The sequence below is a fragment of the Perca fluviatilis genome, chromosome 21, assembly GCF_010015445.1.
Source record: "Perca fluviatilis chromosome 21, GENO_Pfluv_1.0, whole genome shotgun sequence".
NCBI classification, from domain to species: domain Eukaryota; kingdom Metazoa; phylum Chordata; class Actinopteri; order Perciformes; family Percidae; genus Perca; species Perca fluviatilis.
Genome location: NC_053132.1, coordinates 10,405,328 through 10,426,703, shown reverse-complemented (window position 1 = coordinate 10,426,703; position 21,376 = coordinate 10,405,328). Strand labels below are relative to the sequence as shown.

The 21,376-nt window shown below is 40.6% G+C and overlaps 2 protein-coding genes and 1 pseudogene across 2 annotated transcripts in view; 2 read left to right on the top strand and 1 right to left on the bottom strand.

Annotated features, from left to right (window-relative positions):
- The window catches only part of LOC120551201 (neurotrypsin-like), a 32,332-nt gene that overhangs the window by 9,072 nt on the left and 1,884 nt on the right, over window positions 1-21,376 (bottom strand). The window contains exons 2-6 of the mRNA XM_039788429.1: window positions 19,325-19,367; window positions 4,528-4,770; window positions 2,626-2,764; window positions 2,367-2,545; window positions 1,969-2,116 (exon numbers count right to left, since the gene is read on the bottom strand). Coding sequence (XP_039644363.1) covers window positions 1,969-2,116; window positions 2,367-2,545; window positions 2,626-2,764; window positions 4,528-4,770; window positions 19,325-19,367 — 752 coding nt within the window. The remainder of the gene's footprint in view (window positions 1-1,968; window positions 2,117-2,366; window positions 2,546-2,625; window positions 2,765-4,527; window positions 4,771-19,324; window positions 19,368-21,376) is intronic.
- LOC120551208 lies at window positions 6,171-9,725 on the top strand (annotated as a pseudogene).
- On the top strand, window positions 11,702-17,095 carry LOC120551210 (nuclear factor 7, ovary-like). Its single transcript, XM_039788461.1, has 2 exons — window positions 11,702-11,781; window positions 14,915-17,095. The coding sequence occupies exon 2, from the start codon at window positions 14,917-14,919 to the stop codon at window positions 16,597-16,599; it is 1,683 nt and encodes a 560-aa protein (XP_039644395.1). The 5' UTR covers window positions 11,702-11,781; window positions 14,915-14,916; the 3' UTR covers window positions 16,600-17,095.

Genomic DNA, 21,376 nt, shown 5'->3' with positions numbered 1-21,376 from the left:
TGATTTGTAATCTGTGTTGTTACTCATGCCATATAGAATGCTGTAAAGTTGCATTTGTAAAAACAAAAATAATAATAAATGGTTGGCTGCTGTAAAAAAGAAATCACATTTGTTGGAGAATTTAAAGATACAGTGAAATAAAATAAATACATTTCCTAGGTTCTAATCCTGTGTTCATGTGGTTAATTGTTTGCTTCTCCTTAATATGTGTCAAAATCATTTTTTTGTGTTTTTAAAATTAAAATCTCCACCCATCATATAACCCACATTTGACTGTTAGCTTGTGTAGTAACTAGTAGAACAATATACAGTATGAGTAGGTTTGGATCTCAGTTTGGCAAAAATATGAGAACATGAAAAGAGTGTAAATATTTTTGACACACATACCTAATGCAGAAAAAAAACTATCAAGGTGGGAAATCAAATCACTTCATTTTGTCTTTAAGTGTCAAAACAGAGTGCAGCTGTCTGAGAACCTGTGAATCAGCATCTGAACATCTATTATTCATGAGCACAAACACAGATGGTGAGATGTCCCACTGTGGCAGAGGAGATGCAACCTAATGTTGAACATGAAGGGAGTCATTTCCCGTCACAGCTACAGCTTCATCTTTCATTTGATACTCAAAGTTGTCTGGAATGTTACACCTCCTCTGGCAGGGGATACTCGAGTGTGAGGAGGGAGACACCTGCCCAGATTCAAACACAATCTACCTGCTTCTACACAAACACAAGCTACCTGGACGTGCTTACCAGGGATTTGTCTTACATGTTTGACTAAGTGAAATTTTGATTTCGTATTAGTCTTTTAAAGAGAGCAGCAGCTCTTGAAAGCTTCTCTTTATCTAGTGAAAATACCCAAACTGCAAGGTGTCCCATTTATATCACTCAAAATGAGCCAAAGTAGGGATAGCACAAGGTAGCATACATCTGGCCCCTACTCTCTTGCCCTTTGCCCTCCACCAGTAATTGAGTGTGAACAAGGAGGTTTTCCCAAACCAGCAAGGCAAGAATAAAAGTGGACAACAAAACCCTCACACAGCAATTCAGCACTAGCTGACTTCATGAATTTCACTACCTCTAAATTAAAATGAAGTTAAGGAGGAGACATCCTACAAATGTAAGTTTCTCTAGGCCATCTGATTCAGTTAAAGTAAACACAGGCTTCAATTAGCAACCATCTAACAGCACATGCTCATTTTGGGGACAGTATACATTGTGACATTTGTGTTCTGTAGTTTTACATGTTTATTTATATCCCCCATTAAACGATTAAGGCTGTTTTTCCTACTAACAAGTATTATTTGTGTAGTCAAATCCCTTGTTGTCCAGAAACTATTAAAAACACTTAAATGATCCCACTGTTGCACTGCGTGACATGTTCCTTCATCACGATGAACACGGGCACTGCAGTTTATTTTGAGTCGAGCCCACATAGGCCTACATCGTCCTGCTGCCGTGAATTTTCACTAGAGCACCAAATGTGTATTAATCCACGTGTGAAAATAGTCCCCAACAAATGCTCTATTTACATGTACTCCTGTTTGAGTAACATTTACTAAAAACACAGTGGCCAGCTGTTTTAGAAAATTACTATATGTAAAAAATCAATCGCTGACATTAGGAGAAACTCATAAGAGGTAAAAACAGGAGGGTATACATCAAAAGGGCAACACATCTGTACGGAATACAGAACGGAATATATATATATATATATATATATATATCTTTGAGTGTATATGTGTATATGTGACTTCGGTAGCACATTGTTGGCTTTGGTCTTTAATGGGATTTGACAGAATGACACCAGCTATATCCGTTAATGCAGAGTACCCTCCACAGCTTCAAATGTGATGTAATATGTAAACCCGGTAGTTAAGGGCTGCTAGGCAGGGATATGTTTGGGAAAGGGTCTAAATGTTCCCACACATATGTTAACTGGATGCGAAAAATCCCTGACGTACGTACCCGAAACCCAACTGTCTGCACACCACCTCTGCATCTCTGTCGTCCCACTGGTCGTCGCAGACGGACCCCCACCTTCCTGCGTGAAACACCTCCACTCGACCTTCAAAGTCTTCCTCGCCTCCGACCAATCGCAGCGGAGAGCCATTGCCTGAGAGAAGGTGGTAGAAATATAGCTATGTAGGTCAAACAGCATCCTTTTCCCTCAAATTCTTTATTTCTTTCAATTTCAACAAAGTAGGAATGTATAAAATATTACTAAACGGTGTACTATGAAAGAAAAACAAATCATTCTCAATAAATCTGTTATCAAAAATAAAGATACATCTCTCTGTGTCTCTCAGGTGTGAGGGGGAAATATTCGGGTCTGGTTGCCATGACACTGTGGAAGTCACACTGACCTTCCGGTGGCGCACACAACACTGCGGCCTCGTTTCCATGGCTACAGTCACCGGTGACGAACGTCCTGCTCCGGCACTTACTCAGAGTGTTCTCGTCACCGCGGCAACCCAGACGCTCGTAGTGGAAGAGGCCGGAGCCGGAGCCAAACTGCGAGTGTTGCAATGCCGTGCCAATGTCCCTGTTAACAGAAGAATAAAAGCAAATGCATCACAGCTGTGAAACATTAATACTGAATAAGGACTTTTTGTTTTCTCTTACCCCAGGCCCAGCTGCCTGCAGATCACACTGGCGTCTCTGTCTGACCAGTGAGAGTCGCACACCGCCCCCCACTGGCTGTTCAGGTAGACCTCAACACGGCCACTTCCAGAGGACGAGCTGCCCACCAGACGTGCTGCACCTAAAAAAAAACAAGCACCGTACAATAACTCACTAGTCGTCACATGTTTGTTTACAGAGTGACGCAGTAGAAACCTGTATCACAATTTGATAATGTATTAATTGCTTTACACTGCATTCATTTATTTTTTTTTAATATATAGTATATATAATAAGCAAGTAGCAGTTGTCTATTTACACATCCAGCTGACAGTGAGAAGCATTAACATTCATTTGAAGTGAGGGGACCAATATTCACTCTCTTTTAGCCGTGTTTTGGTCTCCACCAGAAATATCTGTCTCTCTAGCTGCTAAAAGCTTCACCATTTAGCTAGCTAGTCGCTAACTTTGTCTGTCTGCCATTTGGTGCTAAGCAGGAAGTGTACAGTGGGGTTTTTAAGTTGTTGCCTGCGGCTGCTGGGAACAAGATTGGTTTGGGCCAGAAAACCAAAATACACTAACACTGTGTAGAGGTGAACTGCAGAGTGGGGTGATAATTCTCTGTGGGTTTGTCACTATGAACAACCCCTCTCACATTGCACATAGCCATTTAATTCATTGTTAATAATACATTTTGATTAGTTAGTTAGATAAGTTAGTCATCAAGCATAAAGGCTAAACATTCGCTGTTTTGTATCATTGTAAATTTAATGTAATTGGGTTTTGGATTTCTGCAATCAATTTGCAGATGTCACATTGAACTCAGGGGAAATGTGATGAGCATATTCAGAATCTTTTTGGCCTGTGATCCCTTGAAGAAAGCAATGTCTACTTGGTCAGAATTTGCATATTCACATTTTATATGCATCTGCAGGATGGTCCTCTCTGCATTTTATTGTCAAGACAATGTTAGGTAAATTACCTGCTTATATCGTATAGCCTTTTATCCTTTCATACCAGCTACTATAGCACTAAACCTGCAAATCCAACTCTTTTAAATGTCCCCAGGGTGCACTCAGTGCTTAGTAAAACTGATTTCTCTTTTTATGCACCCTGGGCCTGGAATGGTCTGCGAAAATATGATTACCTTAGAAGTTCTCTCCCTTCCCTTCCTACTATTCTGAAGGAAACATGTTGCTGTTTCACATAATCCTTGATTTAGGTGGAATGTGTTATGGATATGGTATGGTCTGAATGCTTCTCTTCTTTTACTATTTTCATTGTGTTGCTTTTATGTATTGTATGTATTCCAACGTGAAATTGTTTTTATGTGGAACTACTTGAGCTGCTGTCTTGTTAAGGACTCTGTGGAACCTTCCTGGCTAAATAAAGGATAAATGCATAAAGTATGTCTTCAAGTTGTGGACTGTTGAACCAAAGACTGATTTCCCTCTCTGTGTATCATTTGAATTATTTTTAGAGGCGAGCAGAAGTAAAACTATACAGTATTTCACAAGAAAAAAATCAAACACTAGACAACAACTAGAAAAAAATAAACCCTTTTTTTTCAGAAATATATTTTCCTTCTTATTCCTTTATTAATCTCGAACCCACATATTAATTGCACGCCCCTTGGGAGGGGCCTCAACAGATTGATAAATGATAATAATAATAATCGTTTGTTCTTCCTGTGTTATGCTGTTATGACTAATTTCTCTGATTTTGGAAATGGTTGAAAGAAATTAAATTGGTTTAGTTGGTGGAGGAGCATTACATTTATTGAATAAGAACTACTGCATGTTTTCTATATTTTACAGTTCTTTAATAATGCCTTGTGTTGTTTATCTGTGTGTTTCATTCTAAATTGTAAAGTATCAGTCAAATCGTGGTGATCTGTGGTCGTACCCTGGTGGCAGTCGCAGTAGGCCCATCCAATGGCTCCAGAGTTTTGTCTGAAGAAACACCAAGGGTTGGACTCTCGGTCTGGGTTCCTGCAGTAGCTGTGGTCACCCAGCCCTCGGCCCGGGTACTGCATGACGTAGTCTGGAAACTCGGTCCACTTTAGACAGGGGGCGCCAGAGTCCGTCTGAGACACGGTGCCGTTGTAGTATCCCAACTCTGTGAATCCCTCAGAGCAGGACAGAGGCACTGCACACAGAGAAGGAGGGGAGGAGAGAGTGAGTAAATGTGGAGGAAGATGGAAGAAGAAGATGTTTTGGATGAAAGGAGGAGGATTTGGGTCAGAGAGGACAATGTGAATAAAGGGAGGGAAAGTTTGGTAGAAGTGAGAGTAAAGATGAGTGGAATTGCTCTTTATTCAAGTCACATTATCCCCATGTCTGTATTTTATCTGAGCATAAAGGCTTATATGGATGATTCTCATATGCCGCCACTGCCACAGCATGATTCTGCCTAATGCATTTTACCCCTGCTGATCCATGCTGAACTGGTGAAATATCCATAACCTTAACCCAGCCCCTTACTTAACATGGTGGTGATCAGACCCTTTTCTGTAATCTTCTCTGAGAAGGAGAAATGTGTGAGTGAAGCTTAGACAGACTGAAAGGAAAACTGCTGACTTCAAAGTGAATCAAAATTAGGCCACAAAATATAGAGCAGGTTATATATATATACTGCGGCCTAATAAAAATTTACATCAGGCATTAATGAAAAAGAATTATATTGCAGAATTTAACAAGCGGCGTGGTACACATGAAGGCACCAGACGTACTAATGGTCTCAGTCTCAGAGGTAGTTTCGACTAGATTTATAGAACGAGGATGGCCGATTAGCTGGACAACCTCTGTGTTGTTTATAGGACATTTTTATTATGTAAATGATGCACCAGATTTCATATCGATCCATCGTACTTAGTTGTTGAGATATTTCAATAAAAGACAAAAATACCTGCTGACAGCATTAGAGGAAAAATCTGAGAATCGCTAAAGTTATTAGGATTCATCCTCTTGGAACACTAAAATGTTTGCACAAAATTGAATGACAATCTATCCAATAGTTTTTGAGATCATTGAAAACATCAACAAAAAAATGTCTTACTAACTTAGTTTATCTTGTTTTCTCTTTCTCTCTGTCTTTCTCGTTGCTTCTATCTTTCCTCCAGCTATTCTTATACCCTTCCTTCATTTATTTGTTTCTGTATTTCCTTGTTTCCTTCCTTTCCTTCATCAACTGATCCCCCAAAACAGTGAATGTCCATTTTTACTTGTAATGGAGTATTTTTCCCCTGTGGTGTTGCTACTTTCTCTGAAGGATTTCAGTCTTTCTCTGCACACGCTGAAGCTTGAAGGGTTTTTTAGGCCAAGCGGCTACTAAACTTTGATTAATGGCAGAGGTGCTTCAGTAACCAGCAACAGTCTTATCTCTCCGACACACACAGCTTGGCCGTCCTGGAACATTATCTACGCAGTGCAACCCTCATGCCCACCTTGCACGCCAACACATACACACTCAAAGATTTGCTGCATAGTGTCTGAGAAAGAACACACACTACAGTACAGTACACACAGAAAAACACACACACACACAGGGTCCAATTTGGAGGAAGATAAGAGGGAGAGCAGAAGGGGGAAGCAATGAGAGTCTGAGGAACAGGAAATCAATCAGGCAGACGTGTACTGAACTAAAACAGAAATCTATCCTCAAACAATAAATAATACAGAACACACTCAGACATTGGACCCAAAATACAAACCTCAATCATGTCCAAACCTCAAAAAGCCCCTGACTTCACAGACAAAACAAAAGTGCCTGTCACTTTAAGAAGCATGACACAGGAAGAAACTGAAAGTGAGGGAACAACTTGGAAACAACCAAACAACCAGGATCTTCGTCGATTATTTATTCTTTGCAGACCAACACTAACAGACGTAAGTAAGTCTTTACTAAACCCAACTTTAACACATAAGAAGTTAAATCTATGGCGTGTGTAGTTTGTAGTTTAATCTCACTCGCTGCTATTTGAGCAGTTATGTTGAGCACAGCATAGTGAGAAGTGCTGCTTCGAGAGTCTGGCAGGACCAGGCTAGCTTTCTGAAGCACAGGAAAATGTGTTGTAGTTGGTGAAATCTAATTAGCCTGTATCCTTAGCTATAGTTAGTTTTCATAGTCTTCATCAGCAGATTGGGTTTGCCCAGTTGTCAGATTGAAAGTTGATTCTTCACTTTGGAAACATCAGTTGACAAAAACAGACGTAGTTAAACTAACAAGCTTAGCTCCATTTATTAGCGATTCTGAAACTTTCACGTTGTCTTTATGGAAATAATTCCATGAAATGTGGTGATCTTTACAACTGCCATTTTTGAACTTTGGACTTCAGCTTTTAAAGGACAATTCCGGCGCAAAACGAAGCGAGGGGGTTAATAACAGATGTGTACCGAGTCGATCGTTCTCTGGGACATGTTTTCATGCCAATCGAATGTGTTTGTAGCTTGAAGCAAGCTAGCGCGGACCGCTGATTAGCTTGTACAGGGAAAGTAAAAACAAATCACTATTTTGTACCACTGAAAAGGCTAAATAATATCACCAAACTGACGTGGACGGGAGCAGTCAATAACAATACATTTTCCAGGTTCTAGCCTGTGTCCTCACACTATTTCAGTCAACAAATGTAGTAATGCGCCTACAACGGACTGCAAACTACACATGTAAACAATGCAGGCGTTTTATTTCAAGAGAAATTAGCTTTGCAAATGTTTTAGGTAGGTAGCATTTAGGGCTACAACTAACAATTCATTTTAATTATCGATTCTGTCAACTATTTTCTTGCTTCATTATTAATCATTTGGTACATAAAATGTGAGAAAATAGTTAGGCTACATATTTCCATCACAATTTCAATATATCAGATATTCACAAAAGAGAAAGTCGAGCCTGTTATTTCTTGCTGCTTTTGCTAACGATTAATCTATTATCAAAATAGTTGCAAATAATTAAAGTATATTAACTAATCAACTATGTATGTCAGCTCTAAATGCATTGGAAAGAAACACTGAATGAAAACAGAAACTTTGTAAAAAAAACACTCCACAGGGTGCCTTCAAACTGCTCTAAAAGTGATATGATCGAGACTCCACAGCTACTAAATAGACCTTTTATAAATATAAATTGTTTTGCAATTGCTGTTTCCAAGGTCAAGAATGTTTTCTGCCTTAATTTAATCATTTTTGTATGTTTTTTTTTTTCCTCCAGAAATGGCCTCCAGCAACAGTCTCTTGTCTGAGGAGCAGTTTCTGTGTCCCATCTGCCTGGACGTGTTCACTCGGCCAGTTTCCACTCCATGTGGACACAACTTCTGCATGTCCTGTATCACGTCCTACTGGGACGGCTTACCAGTCAGCCAGTGTCCCGTCTGTAAGGAAACTTTCGAAAGGAGACCGGACCTTAAAGTCAACACTTTCATCTCAGAACTTGCATCGCAGTTCATGACGCTTCAAGTAGACGCTCAAATCTGGAGCACAGACCAACATCAGGCTCGCTGTGGTGCTGCGGTGCTGTGTGATATTTGTACCGACACCCGGCGAGAGGCTGTCAATTCCTGTCTGGAGTGTCTGACTTCTTACTGTGACGTCCATCTAGAGCCTCATCACAGAGCTGCGGGCCTGAAGACACACACACTGGTTGAACCCTTGGCGAGCCTGGAGGACAGGATCTGCAAGGAGCACACCAGACTCCTGACTTTGTTCTGTAGAAAAGACGAGGTTTTGCTGTGTGACGTCTGCGCCAGTTTGCGCCACGTGAACCATGACGTCGTTCCTGTGCAGCGAGCGTATGAAGAGAAGAAGGCTCTGCTGGGGGACACTGAGGCCAGCGTGCAGCAGATGATCCAGGAAAGACTGCAGAAGGTCCGAGCCATGAAGGAGTCAGTAAAACAAAGCAAGACAGAAACCAAAGATGTGATAGCAAACAGCGTGCAGGACTTGACGGCGGCTGATCTCGTGAAATCGGAGGAGTCAGACGGAGCTTGCGAAGGTGATCGAGGAGAAGCAAAAAGCAGCAGAAGAACAAGCAGATGGGTTTATTAGCAGTATGGAGCGAGAGATCACCGAGCTGCAGAGGACAACCATGAAGCTGAGGGAGCTGAAACAGACTGAAGACCGGCTTTGTTTCCTCCAGAGCTTCCCAAACTCATCCATCCTACCACACACAATGGACTTGTCCACATTCAGTTTTAACAGACAAGTGGAGATACACCACATACGGAAAACTTTGAACAAATCAATGTCTCAACTGCGAATGTTGCTGAATAAAATGACCACAGAAATACAGCAGTTCCCTGACGGCACAGATGTGTCAAACGATGCTACGCTGAGATATGTGCAGCAGTATGAGGCGGACATTGTGCTCGATCCTGACACAGCTCACTCTCTGCTGATCTTATCTAATGACAGGAAACAGGTGATGTACGGCAATGATTCCTGTTTGTGTGTAAACCAGAACCCAAATAGGTTTACAGAACATCTCGCAGTTCTGGGACAGAGAGGCTTCTCGTCACGTAGGTTTTACTTTGAGGTGTTTGTGGGTGGAAAGACTGAGTGGTGTCTGGGCGTGGCCACGGCAACGGTCCAGAGGAGGCGGGCGCTTGTCAGGAGTCGAAACTGCGGACTCTGGGCCATCTGGTTCCTAAAGGATAAGTTTGAAACCTTCAGGTCTCCAAACGTGCCGGTACACTTGGGCAAAGTGGAGCGGGTCGGTGTGTTTGTGGATTATGAAGGAGGGCAAGTTTCTTTCTATGACGTCCAGACCGCAACACTCATTTACTCGTTTACTGAGTGTGTCTTTACTGAGAAACTGCATCCGTACTTTAATCCTTGTGATAATGAATTTGGTTCAAACTTGGGGCCGATGATAATCGTTCCCGTCAGTCATACAGTGTGATTTGTGAGTTATTTACTAAAATGCAACTCTTAGAATTGATTGCGAAACAAAATCTTTTTTTGTAACGCAGCTTTTTAGTATTATAAAATATGTAAAGCATTTGAAGGGATAAACCATCTTCCTTTGCTGATTTCTGTCTCTATTGTGTCTCAATGTGCTTCAAATCCAAACGGTGACTTTATATATGAATAAAATATTTCTACACTTCATTACCTTGATTATTTATTTTTAAGATAATGTTAAGCGGAGAGGGAAAACATAAGAGCTTTAAGTGAGGGTTAATGCCCGACGAGGTGTCCATTGTCAGGTATTAATGGACGACGGCGGGGCGAAGTTCGTTAAAGTGATGGTTCGGAGTAATTTCACCCTAGGGTCCTTTGCACCATGACCTCGAGCCAAACACCCCCCCAGAAGCTTTTTTCACCTAGGTCTAACATTGGGAGAGTTAGCGTAGAGTAGTGTTATCAGCTGAATAGCTTAGCGCAGGGGCTAATGGATCCAGTGATGTGTCTCGTAAATGACCCCACTAATAATGCCCGAAATGATACCAAACATCTACACTAGTACAAATAGTTTAAGCACTCATAAAACGATGGATTGGAAAGTTTGTAAGTACATTAGAAGTGTATGTAAATAACACTTGCCTGCTGGCTTCTGCTCTCTACTGTTGTTGAACCATCACTTTAATATCTGACAATGGACACCTCGTCGGGCATTAAACCGCTTTTATACCATGGTCTGGGTGAATGCTCGATTCTGATTGGCTGCAGGGTGTCCATTAAAAAGTGATGTAGGACCATAGACAGTATATAACCTACTAAAGGAGTTCTGGTGAAACTGACTGTTTACTGTTCTATATGAATGCGCTACATTAAATCAAAAAGGAAATGTGGATTTATTATTTCCAAATCGTCCTCTGAACACCACAGGATGGCGCTAAAACACACAGGCTGCAAGAAGTAAGTTATACTGGCCATCTGGACTGACTCAGTTTCACAGCGAATAACTTTATCTCACATCCCGTTCACTGTTCAGCTCGCTGCTTCAGGCTGCGCCGCTCCAACCGACAGTAACGTTACACATCGCGGATCAAATTCTTCGTAAAAGTCGTTATATTGTTTTGGGGACAATGACATGGCTGGATAGCTAGCTTGTCTTGTTGTTCAACATACTGTCAAATTATTTTTACTGATTGCCAACTGTACACACTGTTATTGACTTTGGATCTTGCTAGCATAGCGTTAGCTTTCTGGCTCGTAGCTAAACTGAAGGGTTATATCAGCTGAGCGGACTCCGGTTGCTAAGGGAGGCAAGTCGTATCTAAGGTTCTTCCTAATTCCTGGTGGAGAGAACAACGTTTGCATTGCATAAGAACCTGATGGATGGGAATGATTGTTCCAGGTATTAGTCAAACCGTCAGGCGTAACCAGGGAAACGGAGTTATTGTTTGGATAAACTTTAGATTTCGATTGTAAAACTAATTAAAATATGAACTAATGTTTTAAAAATATGTTATATGGCAAGTGACCATGGTATAAGCGGGTTAATGCCCTTCGAGGTGTCCATTGTCAGGTATTAATGGACTTCGGCGGAGGCGCGTCGGACGGTTCACGCCTCGCCGTCGTCCATTAATACCTGACAATGGACACCTCGTCGGGCATTAACCCTTACATATAGGACACCTACTAAAGGAGTTCGGTGAAACTGACTGTTTACTGTTCTAAATGAATGCGCTACATTAATGTTAGTAACACCTGTACTCTTCCTACTATGACAAGTTAAAATGCCTGCTGTGGAAAAAAACAAATGTCTTGAACACAAGGATAAAATCTGTGAAATATGATAAATTAAAAGGTTAATATACCAGATACTTGCTTGATATACTTTCTCTAACTTCACCAAGTCCATCACAGTCAGCTCGATGGGCCATTTGAACTCGTGTAAGTAATAAGAGGAAAACATATTTAGTTTTCTCGTAATAACGAGTTAATTTTATCGTTATCACAAGGTAACAAAGCTCGTTTTTCTCGATAACAAAACTTGTGATCTTCTGATCTCGAGATAACAGAGAGAATAAAAAAAAAACTGCAAACACGGCCGTTCTCTGCTTCCATAAAAAGCCTCTGACGTCACAGACAGAATAAAATGTGTCTGTCCTTTTAAGAAACATGAGACAGAAAGAAACTGAAAGTGAAGTTCTCACCTGGGAAACAACCAGGATCTCGGTCGTCATTATTTCTTCCTTGCAGACTAACGCTGACAGACGTAAGTAGTCTTTACTGAGCGAAACACATTTAGTGAAATCCATGTTGTCTGTAGTTATAGTTTGATCCTAACTGCTATTTGAGCCCATTTGTTTTAAAAAAAATGCTTCTTTCTTAAGCTAATCACAAGGTCCATTAATAGTTAACTTTTATATTACATATATGATCACCAGCAATGGAGTTTGCCGTGTTCCCGTCAATTTTGGTTAGAATAAAAGTTGAGATTGAAAGTTCATTTCTCAGTTTTGTTACAGCAGTTGACAAAAAACTCACCACAAGGTTAATTTATTACCTTTACTGGAGCTTTCACATCGTCTTCTTCACGCTGATAATTGCATGACATTATTTGTGGCAAGGCCGGATTTAACCTGCTATTTTAGGGTGGGCTGGGTGGTGGGCAATTTGGGCGGTTGGTAGCCCAGAGGTTAGAGAGACAGACTAGTAGCCCAAAGGTTGCCAGTTGAAATGACAGCTAGCCTTTGATGTGGTAGGTTTCGTTTCAACAATAGTGGGGACACATATGAAGTTGGGGTGTGGGGGGGGGGCTCCTCCCCCAAAAGATTTTTGAGCATTCATTTCCTGCATTCTGGTGAATTGTCCTGCACCAAAAATGTCTTTATTAACAGTATGTAAAGGTAAACACAGGTGACAATTCAAGATATAGAAACATAATGGAATGCAATGCAGGAAGGCTCTCAGGCATTGTATTGCTTTCAAATATTTATTTTCCTATAGATCAACTTTTCTCATTTAATATTATTTCTGCTGAGTCATAAGACGTGAGCATGAAAGTAAAGTCTTTAAATGTGCATGTGGCACATGCTCACGTCACTGATACATTCATTCATTTTAATTCATTTATAAACCCTCTTATGTATCATCAGTTTTGAAACCAGTAACAGTACATGAAGAAAGTTACAAATTATGTTTTGTAATTTTATGATAAATGAAAAGTACACACAAATTGATTGATTGTACTATAAAGTGTTTGCGTGTGTGTTCAGCTATATTGTGTGTGTGTGTGTGTGTGTGTGTGTGTGTGTGTGTGTGTGTGTGTGTGTGTGTGTGTGTGTGTGTGTGTGTGTTCGAGTTCTACTTGTTTTTCTGGATCCACACTTCTTCCTCAAAGTCCTGCCAAGCACATTATTATACTTTTGCAGAAGTGGCTTCCAGAGAACTGATCAAAACACTTCAGGAGAACCAAATGTGATTTGGAGGAACCCATGGGCTCACTATTTATTCTCCTGTAGATCAACTTTTCTTCTTTTATATCTCTGCTGTACATGTACTGTAGGTATGATTTATTCTTCCTCCTCATTGTGTCTTTTGTTTGAGGAAGTAATCTCTTTAATGTGCATGTGGCACCTGCTCACATCAATAGTATATTAATTAATTTATAAACCCCTGGACTGTAGCTCAGATGTGTTTCAACAAGATTTGGATGAACATATTTTCCTAACTTTTGCCTGGGTAGACAAGATGCACATTTGGGAGGGCTGAGCCCACCCCTGCCCCTACTGCTGGTCTTGTATTGTGGTGATCTTTTCAACTGCTGTTTTTAAAGTCAAGAATGAACTTTGAACTTCAGCTTTTAATCTAAAGAACTAAAAATAATTCTCTTGGTAAATGACAAATATAGGTAAAAACATTTTGTCTATTTTTATAATATGAAACAAAGGAAAAACTCTGCACTCTGCTCTTGCTACAGCATCACCCCTTATTTCGCAAAACTAACTTCATGCAAAATATGCTGTAGCAAGAGCAGAGTGTGGGATTTTTCCCTTAGTTTCATGATGTTGTCATCTAATGCACCTGCACAGTAGAATTATTTGGATGTGCAAGCACTAAAAGTCTAATATCAAAATCCTTTTTTTTTGTTAAAATATTTTTGATGACTCATCCTGATCTTGGAGGTGTATACATTTATTCAAAGTAGCAATGTGCCCACAAATGCAACAAAGAAAATGACTGCAAACTAGTAAACATGGATGTCAACAATGCACGTTTCACATTTTTCAAAGGAAATTGGCTTGGAGTTAAGAAATGCATTTGAGAATGCAACAAACAATCGTTTTCATTCATTTAATCTGCCACTTATCTCATTAATAATCAATTATTTGGCCCATAAAATATTAGAATGTTAAAAATTCCCATCACAGTTTCCCAAAGCCCAATCTGACATTTTCACGTTGAAGTGAAAACCCAAAGATTTTCAGTTTATCAGATATTCATTAAAGAGAAAGTGGAGCCAGTAAATTCTTGCCATTTTTGCTAATGATTAATCGATTGTCAAAATAGTTGCAGATACAGTTTTTGGTGAATCAATTAATCAACAATTGTACCAGATCTAAAAGCATTTCAGAAAAGCGTTAAACAGATACTTTCTTTGTTCAGAAAGAAACCTCCACAGAGTACCTTTAAGGCCTTTGCACACCGGGAGCGAGAGGAATAAACACGAAAATTAAAAATATACTTGCTTGTTTTATAATAATTATTAGTAGGTACAACTCATAACCCTAGGCCACAATATAGTATAATATGTCCATTCTGCACAATGTGATTGGTTGATGTCTTAATTCGCTGTGCAAAAGCAAAGAAAAATCAACCTTGTTCCAGAAAAAGAATTGCTTCGCTTTTTCGCTGCGTATTATTTGCATTCTGTTTGATGTACTCATTACAAAAACAATATGAATAAATATAACGTGCCTTGTGTGTAAATGCCTTAAAGTAAATGTAAATTTGAACATCCTCAATAGACCTTTTTCACAGCAGACAGCAGGAAAAGCACAGGTGTATTCAAAACCATTACTGATGGCTGCATTCCACTTAGGAGAGGCCCTGGTATTGTGCATGCTGACTCACTGGAATAGCTCACTGGGACACTAGATGGAATTGAGCCATTGTTAAGGTTATCAATTTCAGCTGTGCTTTTCCTACTATGACAAGTCAAAATGTCTGATGTGAGAAAGGCCAATCCCATGTCAAATGGGCAAACTCTATGTGATATGACCGAATGTTCCACAACAGCTACTAAAAAGACCTTGTAGTAAGATTATTTCCAAGGTCAAGAATGAACTTTGAATCTCAGCTTTGTTTTGTCTTTTTGTGAATTTAATTAGTTTTTTTTTCTCCAGAAATGGCCTCCAGCAACAGTCTCTTGTCTGAGGAGCAGTTTCTGTGTCCCATCTGCCTGGATGTGTTCACTCGGCCAGTTTCCACTCCATGTGGACACAACTTCTGCATGTCCTGTATCACGTCCTACTGGGACGGCTTACCAGTCAGCCAGTGTCCCGTCTGTAAGGAAACTTTCGAAAGGAGACCGGACCTTAAAGTCAACACTTTCATCTCAGAACTTGCATCGCAGTTCATGACGCTTCAAGTAGACGCTCAAATCTGGAGCACAGACCAACATCAGGCTCGCTGTGGTGCTGCGGTGCTGTGTGATATTTGTACCGACACCCGGCGAGAGGCTGTCAATTCCTGTCTGGAGTGTCTGACTTCTTACTGTGACGTCCATCTAGAGCCTCATCACAGAGCTGCGGGCCTGAAGACACACACACTGGTTGAACCCTTGGCGAGCCTGGAGGACAGGATCTGCAAGGAGCACACCAGACTCCTGACTTTGTTCTGTAGAAAAGACGAGGTTTTGCTGTGTGACGTCTGCGCCAGTTTGCGCCACGTGAACCATGACGTCGTTCCTGTGCAGCGAGCGTATGAAGAGAAGAAGGCTCTGCTGGGGGACACTGAGGCCAGCGTGCAGCAGATGATCCAGGAAAGACTGCAGAAGGTCCGAGCCATGAAGGAGTCAGTAAAACAAAGCAAGACAGAAACCAAAGATGTGATAGCAAACAGCGTGCAGGACTTGACGGCGCTGATCTCTGAAATCCGGAGGAGTCAGACGGAGCTTGCGAAGGTGATCGAGGAGAAGCAAAAAGCAGCAGAAGAACAAGCAGATGGGTTTATTAGCAGTATGGAGCGAGAGATCACCGAGCTGCAGAGGACAACCATGAAGCTGAGGGAGCTGAAACCGACTGAAGACCGGCTTTGTTTCCTCCAGAGCTTCCCAAACTCATCCATCCTACCACACACAATGGACTTGTCCACATTCAGTTTTAACAGACAAGTGGAGATACACCACATACGGAAAACTTTGAACAAATCAATGTCTCAACTGCGAATGTTGCTGAATAAAATGACCACAGAAATACAGCAGTTCCCTGACGGCACAGATGTGTCAAACGATGCTACGCTGAGATATGTGCAGCAGTATGAGGCGGACATTGTGCTCGATCCTGACACAGCTCACTCTCTGCTGATCTTATCTAATGACAGGAAACAGGTGATGTACGGCAATGATTCCTGTTTGTGGGTAAACCAGAACCCAAATAAGTTTACACAATATTTTGCAGTTCTGGGACAGAGAGGCTTCTCGTCACGTAGGTTTTACTTTGAGGTGTTTGTGGGTGGAAAGACTGAGTGGAATCTGGGCGTGGCCACGGCGTCGATCCAAAGGAGGGGGAAGCTTGTTAGGAGTCCTCACTGTGGACTCTGGGCCATCATGTTCCTAAAGGATAAGTTTGTAACCTTCTGCTCTCCTAAAGTGCCGGTAGCCTTGGGCAAAGTGGAGCGGGTCGGTGTGTTTGTGGATTATGACGGAGGGCAAGTTTCTTTCTATGACGTCCAGACCGCAACACTCATTTACTCGTTTACTGAGTGTGTCTTTACTGAGAAACTGCATCCGTTCTTTAATCCTTGTGATAATGAATTTGGTTCAAACTTGGGGCCGATGATAATCGTTCCCGTCAGTCGTACAATGTGAATAGAAGTTTCAGATACTCAGTGATTTGTGATATTCCGTGATATTTACTAAAATGCAACTGATGTGTTTGATTGCATGGAACAATTTTATCCAAAAAAACAACAACAGAAGAGTAAATATAACATGCATTAATTAATTAATCAGGTGCAGGAGATGTAAATGCATAAAAGGAGAAATTGTTATAGACATTACAACAATACAACTGCAAAATGTGCAGATTATCACTAGTTGATTAAGTGATGTGTTGTTTATGTTTGGTGTGGTTGCAGGAAAATACTTGAAGGTAATCATCCACAGGTACACAGGTGTGTGGAAAACGGGGAAAGCAGACAGCTTTTTACCGTGTTTGTCGTGTAAGTGTTTGATTTGTTTGACAAGGAAAATGAATGGAACTAAACCAGAAATGAAATGAAATGGAGTGTAATGCTTGTGTGACGGTTAGCAGGCCGTTAAGGAAAATAAATGGGTCACAGCACCGAAATGCAGACAAATTGTGGACATTGATTATTGGCACGCAGAACACACATCCAAACAAGTTCTCCCCTGATCCCACCGTATTGGCCTAATGTAGGAGTGGATAAAAGACTCTACATACACCAACATGTATCTTGCCTTCATTGGACGTCTTGACACAAAAAGAACACAAATGAGTTAGTAGTCTATCTATACACACATGTGGAAAGGCGAACCCAGAATACAGAAACACATATTGGGCAACTAGTGGTTGTTTTGGCAAAAGAAACCACAAGAGGCAAAACTCTGGAGAACATAACAGAGATACTGATCCAGTTCCAATGTCCACCATTCCAGACTATGACCTGAGGGCTCGTGTAAGAGGGCGCTCTGGTTCTGTATGCACACGTTCCGTAAGTCTGCAACAATGCATATTTTGCAAAAGGGAATAACCCACAATGCAAATGTCTAAATGACAATAACAGTGCAATTTGCCCACTGTAAAAAAATACTTTTTCTCTTTTTATAAATACACATAATGCCTTTAATTTTCTAGCTCAATTATCGTTTTGTCTATAAAGTGTCAGAAGAAAGTTGTCCGAGCAGCAGTTGAAAATCTATCATATCAAAACCTCACATTAGAGCAGCTGGAATAAGCAAATGTCTGACAGTTTTGCTTGAAAACTGTCTCAAATAATTAATCAAATCAAAATACTTGATTTGATACTACATACTTAATTTACTGTTGATTTTCTGTCTGAAATCTTTCTAATTAACGGTCTTTGTGATTTCATAAAGTGCTACTGTAGTCCTCAGAGAGCGTTTCGAGCTCCTATATTGAGGCACTTATGTTGTTGACATTAAGTCTGTAAGGGTCCAGTGTTGGCCATGTTGTAGCTCATCAATTCATCGTTCTCACAGAAGACATTTTATAGGGAAAGCACAGGTGTAAATACTAACTAAATGATGGCTGAATTCCATTTAGCTGCTTCAGTTTCAGGGTCCTGGTATTCCTCACTGTCATGACGCACTGGGACTCTCCGCCATTCATTTTATTAATTATTAACACCTGGGCTCTTCCTACCGGACATGTGAGTTCTTACGTTGATGTTTTTTTAATGATAACACAATATCTATGTGTTGCTGTAATTAAACTATTTTTAAACCTGTTTACGGTCTGTGTAATGGTAATAAAACTTTAAAAGCTTGATTAAATTTTAATAAAGTAAAAAAGCATTACATAACGAAACCAGGCAACATTTTCACTCTCTCATTTCCATCTTCAGTAAAAGCAAGACATCATAAATTGTCTCTTTATGTTTTGAGGTTATCAATTTCACTTCCTACCTCGTCGCGTATTCCTCATTCATGTTCTTGTATTCATCTCAACACTCGCAGCGTACACACACACACACACACACACCACTCGCTGCTAACACCATCCTCATTGCCACGACAACGGTACTCTGCCCATCGCCATGGGAACACTCAGTCTCCCTGCTACCCATAATCCATTTCCCAGCCACAATGAGTATTTGACACGGTTCACACTCGGAGGCTTGCTGTATGGGGGGTGGGTGATGTGTGGAAACGACATCATCTACACAAAACACACATTATATTAAATGTGGAATATGGGAAAATGGCCTCTCTGTTTTCCACTGTTTAACCGGTTTAAGATACAATGTTGACAAAGGAGAGCTGGACGGAACAGACAAGCATCTTATGCACCATTATCTGAATTCTCATACTTTTTTTTTTTTAGAGAGCCTTGAGGAGGTTTCCACGTTATCTAGCTGGTTTAGCTGGTTTTTGCAGATAGGTGCGAGGTATGTTTTTAATGCATGTCATTGTCAATGCACGGCTGTTAAAGCACAGATATTTCAGCTCTGGAAATGAGCCTGACAAGGAGGAGTTCCTCGCCCCACCCCCCAACATGGCCTCCACTCCTCTCAGGGATGTAGAGAAAGAAGAGGATAAAGGGAAATGAAATGCAGAGGGGTGCAGGCCAGGGGGAAGAGGAGAGGTAAGACAGAGTGTGGGAGCAGGGCTGAGGCAGGTGGATAAATAAAAGAGGAGAAGAGGCGTCAACAGAGGGGTTTCATAAGTGTCTGAGTCAGAATGTGGGTTAAACTGGAAGGAAAAAACAGACAGAACAGAAAGGAAGAGATGGTGTAGGAGGAGAGGCCGGATTTATAGATTTTTTTTATGATTTATAGGTAAGAGTCCAGACAGGATGAGTGTGCTGTGTTCAGTTTCACCTCCCACTCACCTGAGTTCTGCACCTCGTTTAAGTAACTGTCCTCAGCCACCACCTGCAGACGAGTAGAGAGATGCAGCCAGTTAGAGAGAAGACCAGAATTTCAGTTGATAATCTCAGAATTCTAATGATTGTTATTATTGATACAAGATCAGACTAACAACTAGACAGACTGCCGAGGTCATGAGGTTATGATTTCTGTTCCTTTTGCTGTTAATTAGCAGAATATCTCAGAAACTTTGGTGGAAATTTATACAGTATGTGGAGAGAAATAAGTCTCAATATTAGTGACAAATGCATTTACTGATGCTCAAATAAAACAAGGTTTAGAAATTATGTGAATGAATTATAGTGATCGATTAACATCACAACAAATACAACCAAACCTGATTGAGTTAATGTTATGTTTTCTATACAGTACACATATTACTTCATGTTCATTAATGTCATCACCATCATATATTCACAAATTGTCCTAATTGCTTTCTTTTTTGTCATTCATTTTGACTTCCTGGAGTCTTATTTTTACTCATAGATTTTGTTGCCTTTGAACAGAACAAGGGTAGCTTATTCCCCGTTTCCACTCTTGCTAACCTAAGATAATCATCTCTTGGAGGTAGCTTCATATTTAAAGTACATAAAACATAAGAGTGGTATCGATCTTCTTATCTAAATAAGCGTAAATGTTGAACTATATCTTTATCAATTTGACTCATAACTCCTGAACCATGAGGTGTACAGACAACTACTAGTATGTAGTAGTAATTTTACCTCAACCAAATAAGAAATGTTTGTCTAAAAATAGTTTTTAAATATTCCATATTGTTTACTCTGTTACTGAGTGCTAAATTCTTGTTGTGGGCATCGTATATTTGACATAAACGATCATAACTCTTATCCTAACTCTCTCACTGGCCACCTAAAGGAGGAACCTGACTCATTATTGTACAAACAGTACAGTAATACTTTCATACCATTTTCTATTACAGGATTATGCTTCCACCTTGGCGGACGTGTTTCTGCCTATTCTTGAATATGACAAACTCTCAGGTCAAAGCCAGAAACCATGAACAAAGCAAAGTCTGTAGAGTACTTTCACAATCTACTCTCACTTGTGGATGAGTTTATTCATTAATGGCAGGGAGCACCAGTCAAAGGAAAAACATAACTAGTCACCTAGGTATGGGAGCGCTCAATGTAAACATATTTTACACACACACACTTTCTCTCTCTACTGTATCTGTCAGCTGTTGAATTGAATAGTTGATTTTGACTTTGTTTATTTGTAATAGTAACAGACAGGAGTGTCGGTTTCATTTTCAGAAATCAAGTCACACCTCTACACAGCCGGGCACCTTGCAGATGAGGAGAGGACACACACACGCTCACGGTGCTGCCGCTGTGGAATAACTGGAGTGAGGGCAGTGAAATACAACACATTTCACCTTCACACAGGTGAGTTCTGCTGTCTAGTTGTTTCTCTCTAACAACCCACATATATATATATATATATATACACACACACACACACACACACACACACACCTCCCAGAAGTGTCCGCTCAGTCTAATGATATTACAGCAGGAACAGGTGACCTGTGGTAGTGAACATGGGTGCTGATATCTCCATTTGCATCAATCACACGGCTCGATTACATCGCAAATCAGTTATGATGCTCTCACAGCTGCGTCCAGTGCTTGGCCATGCAAACACACACACACACACACACACACACACACACACAAACAACGGAGCAGGGACTGTACAGACAGACAGGAAGAAATGCAGAACCAGGAGTCATTACTGCTCTGGGTGAAAACACATTACTGCTGGACACCAAAGTAATGTTTTAGTCCAGACTTTGCGTCCTAAATGATAAAAACTGTTAACTTGACTGGTTGCTGCTGGTAAGGTTTTATGTTTGTCTACAGAGAACCCTAACCATCATCTTTCTCTAAACCTAACCAAACCTTAACCATGTTGCCACATCATAAAACAGATTTATTTTTTTAACAATCATTTGTAATGGTTTGTAAGAACATGGACAAACATCTTATTTTGTC

Bases quoted from the DNA above. Each gene is read 5' to 3' on its own strand.
- LOC120551210 (XM_039788461.1), top strand. From the start codon at position 14,917: ATGGCCTCCAGCAACAGTCTCTTGTCTGAGGAGCAGTTTCTGTGTCCC.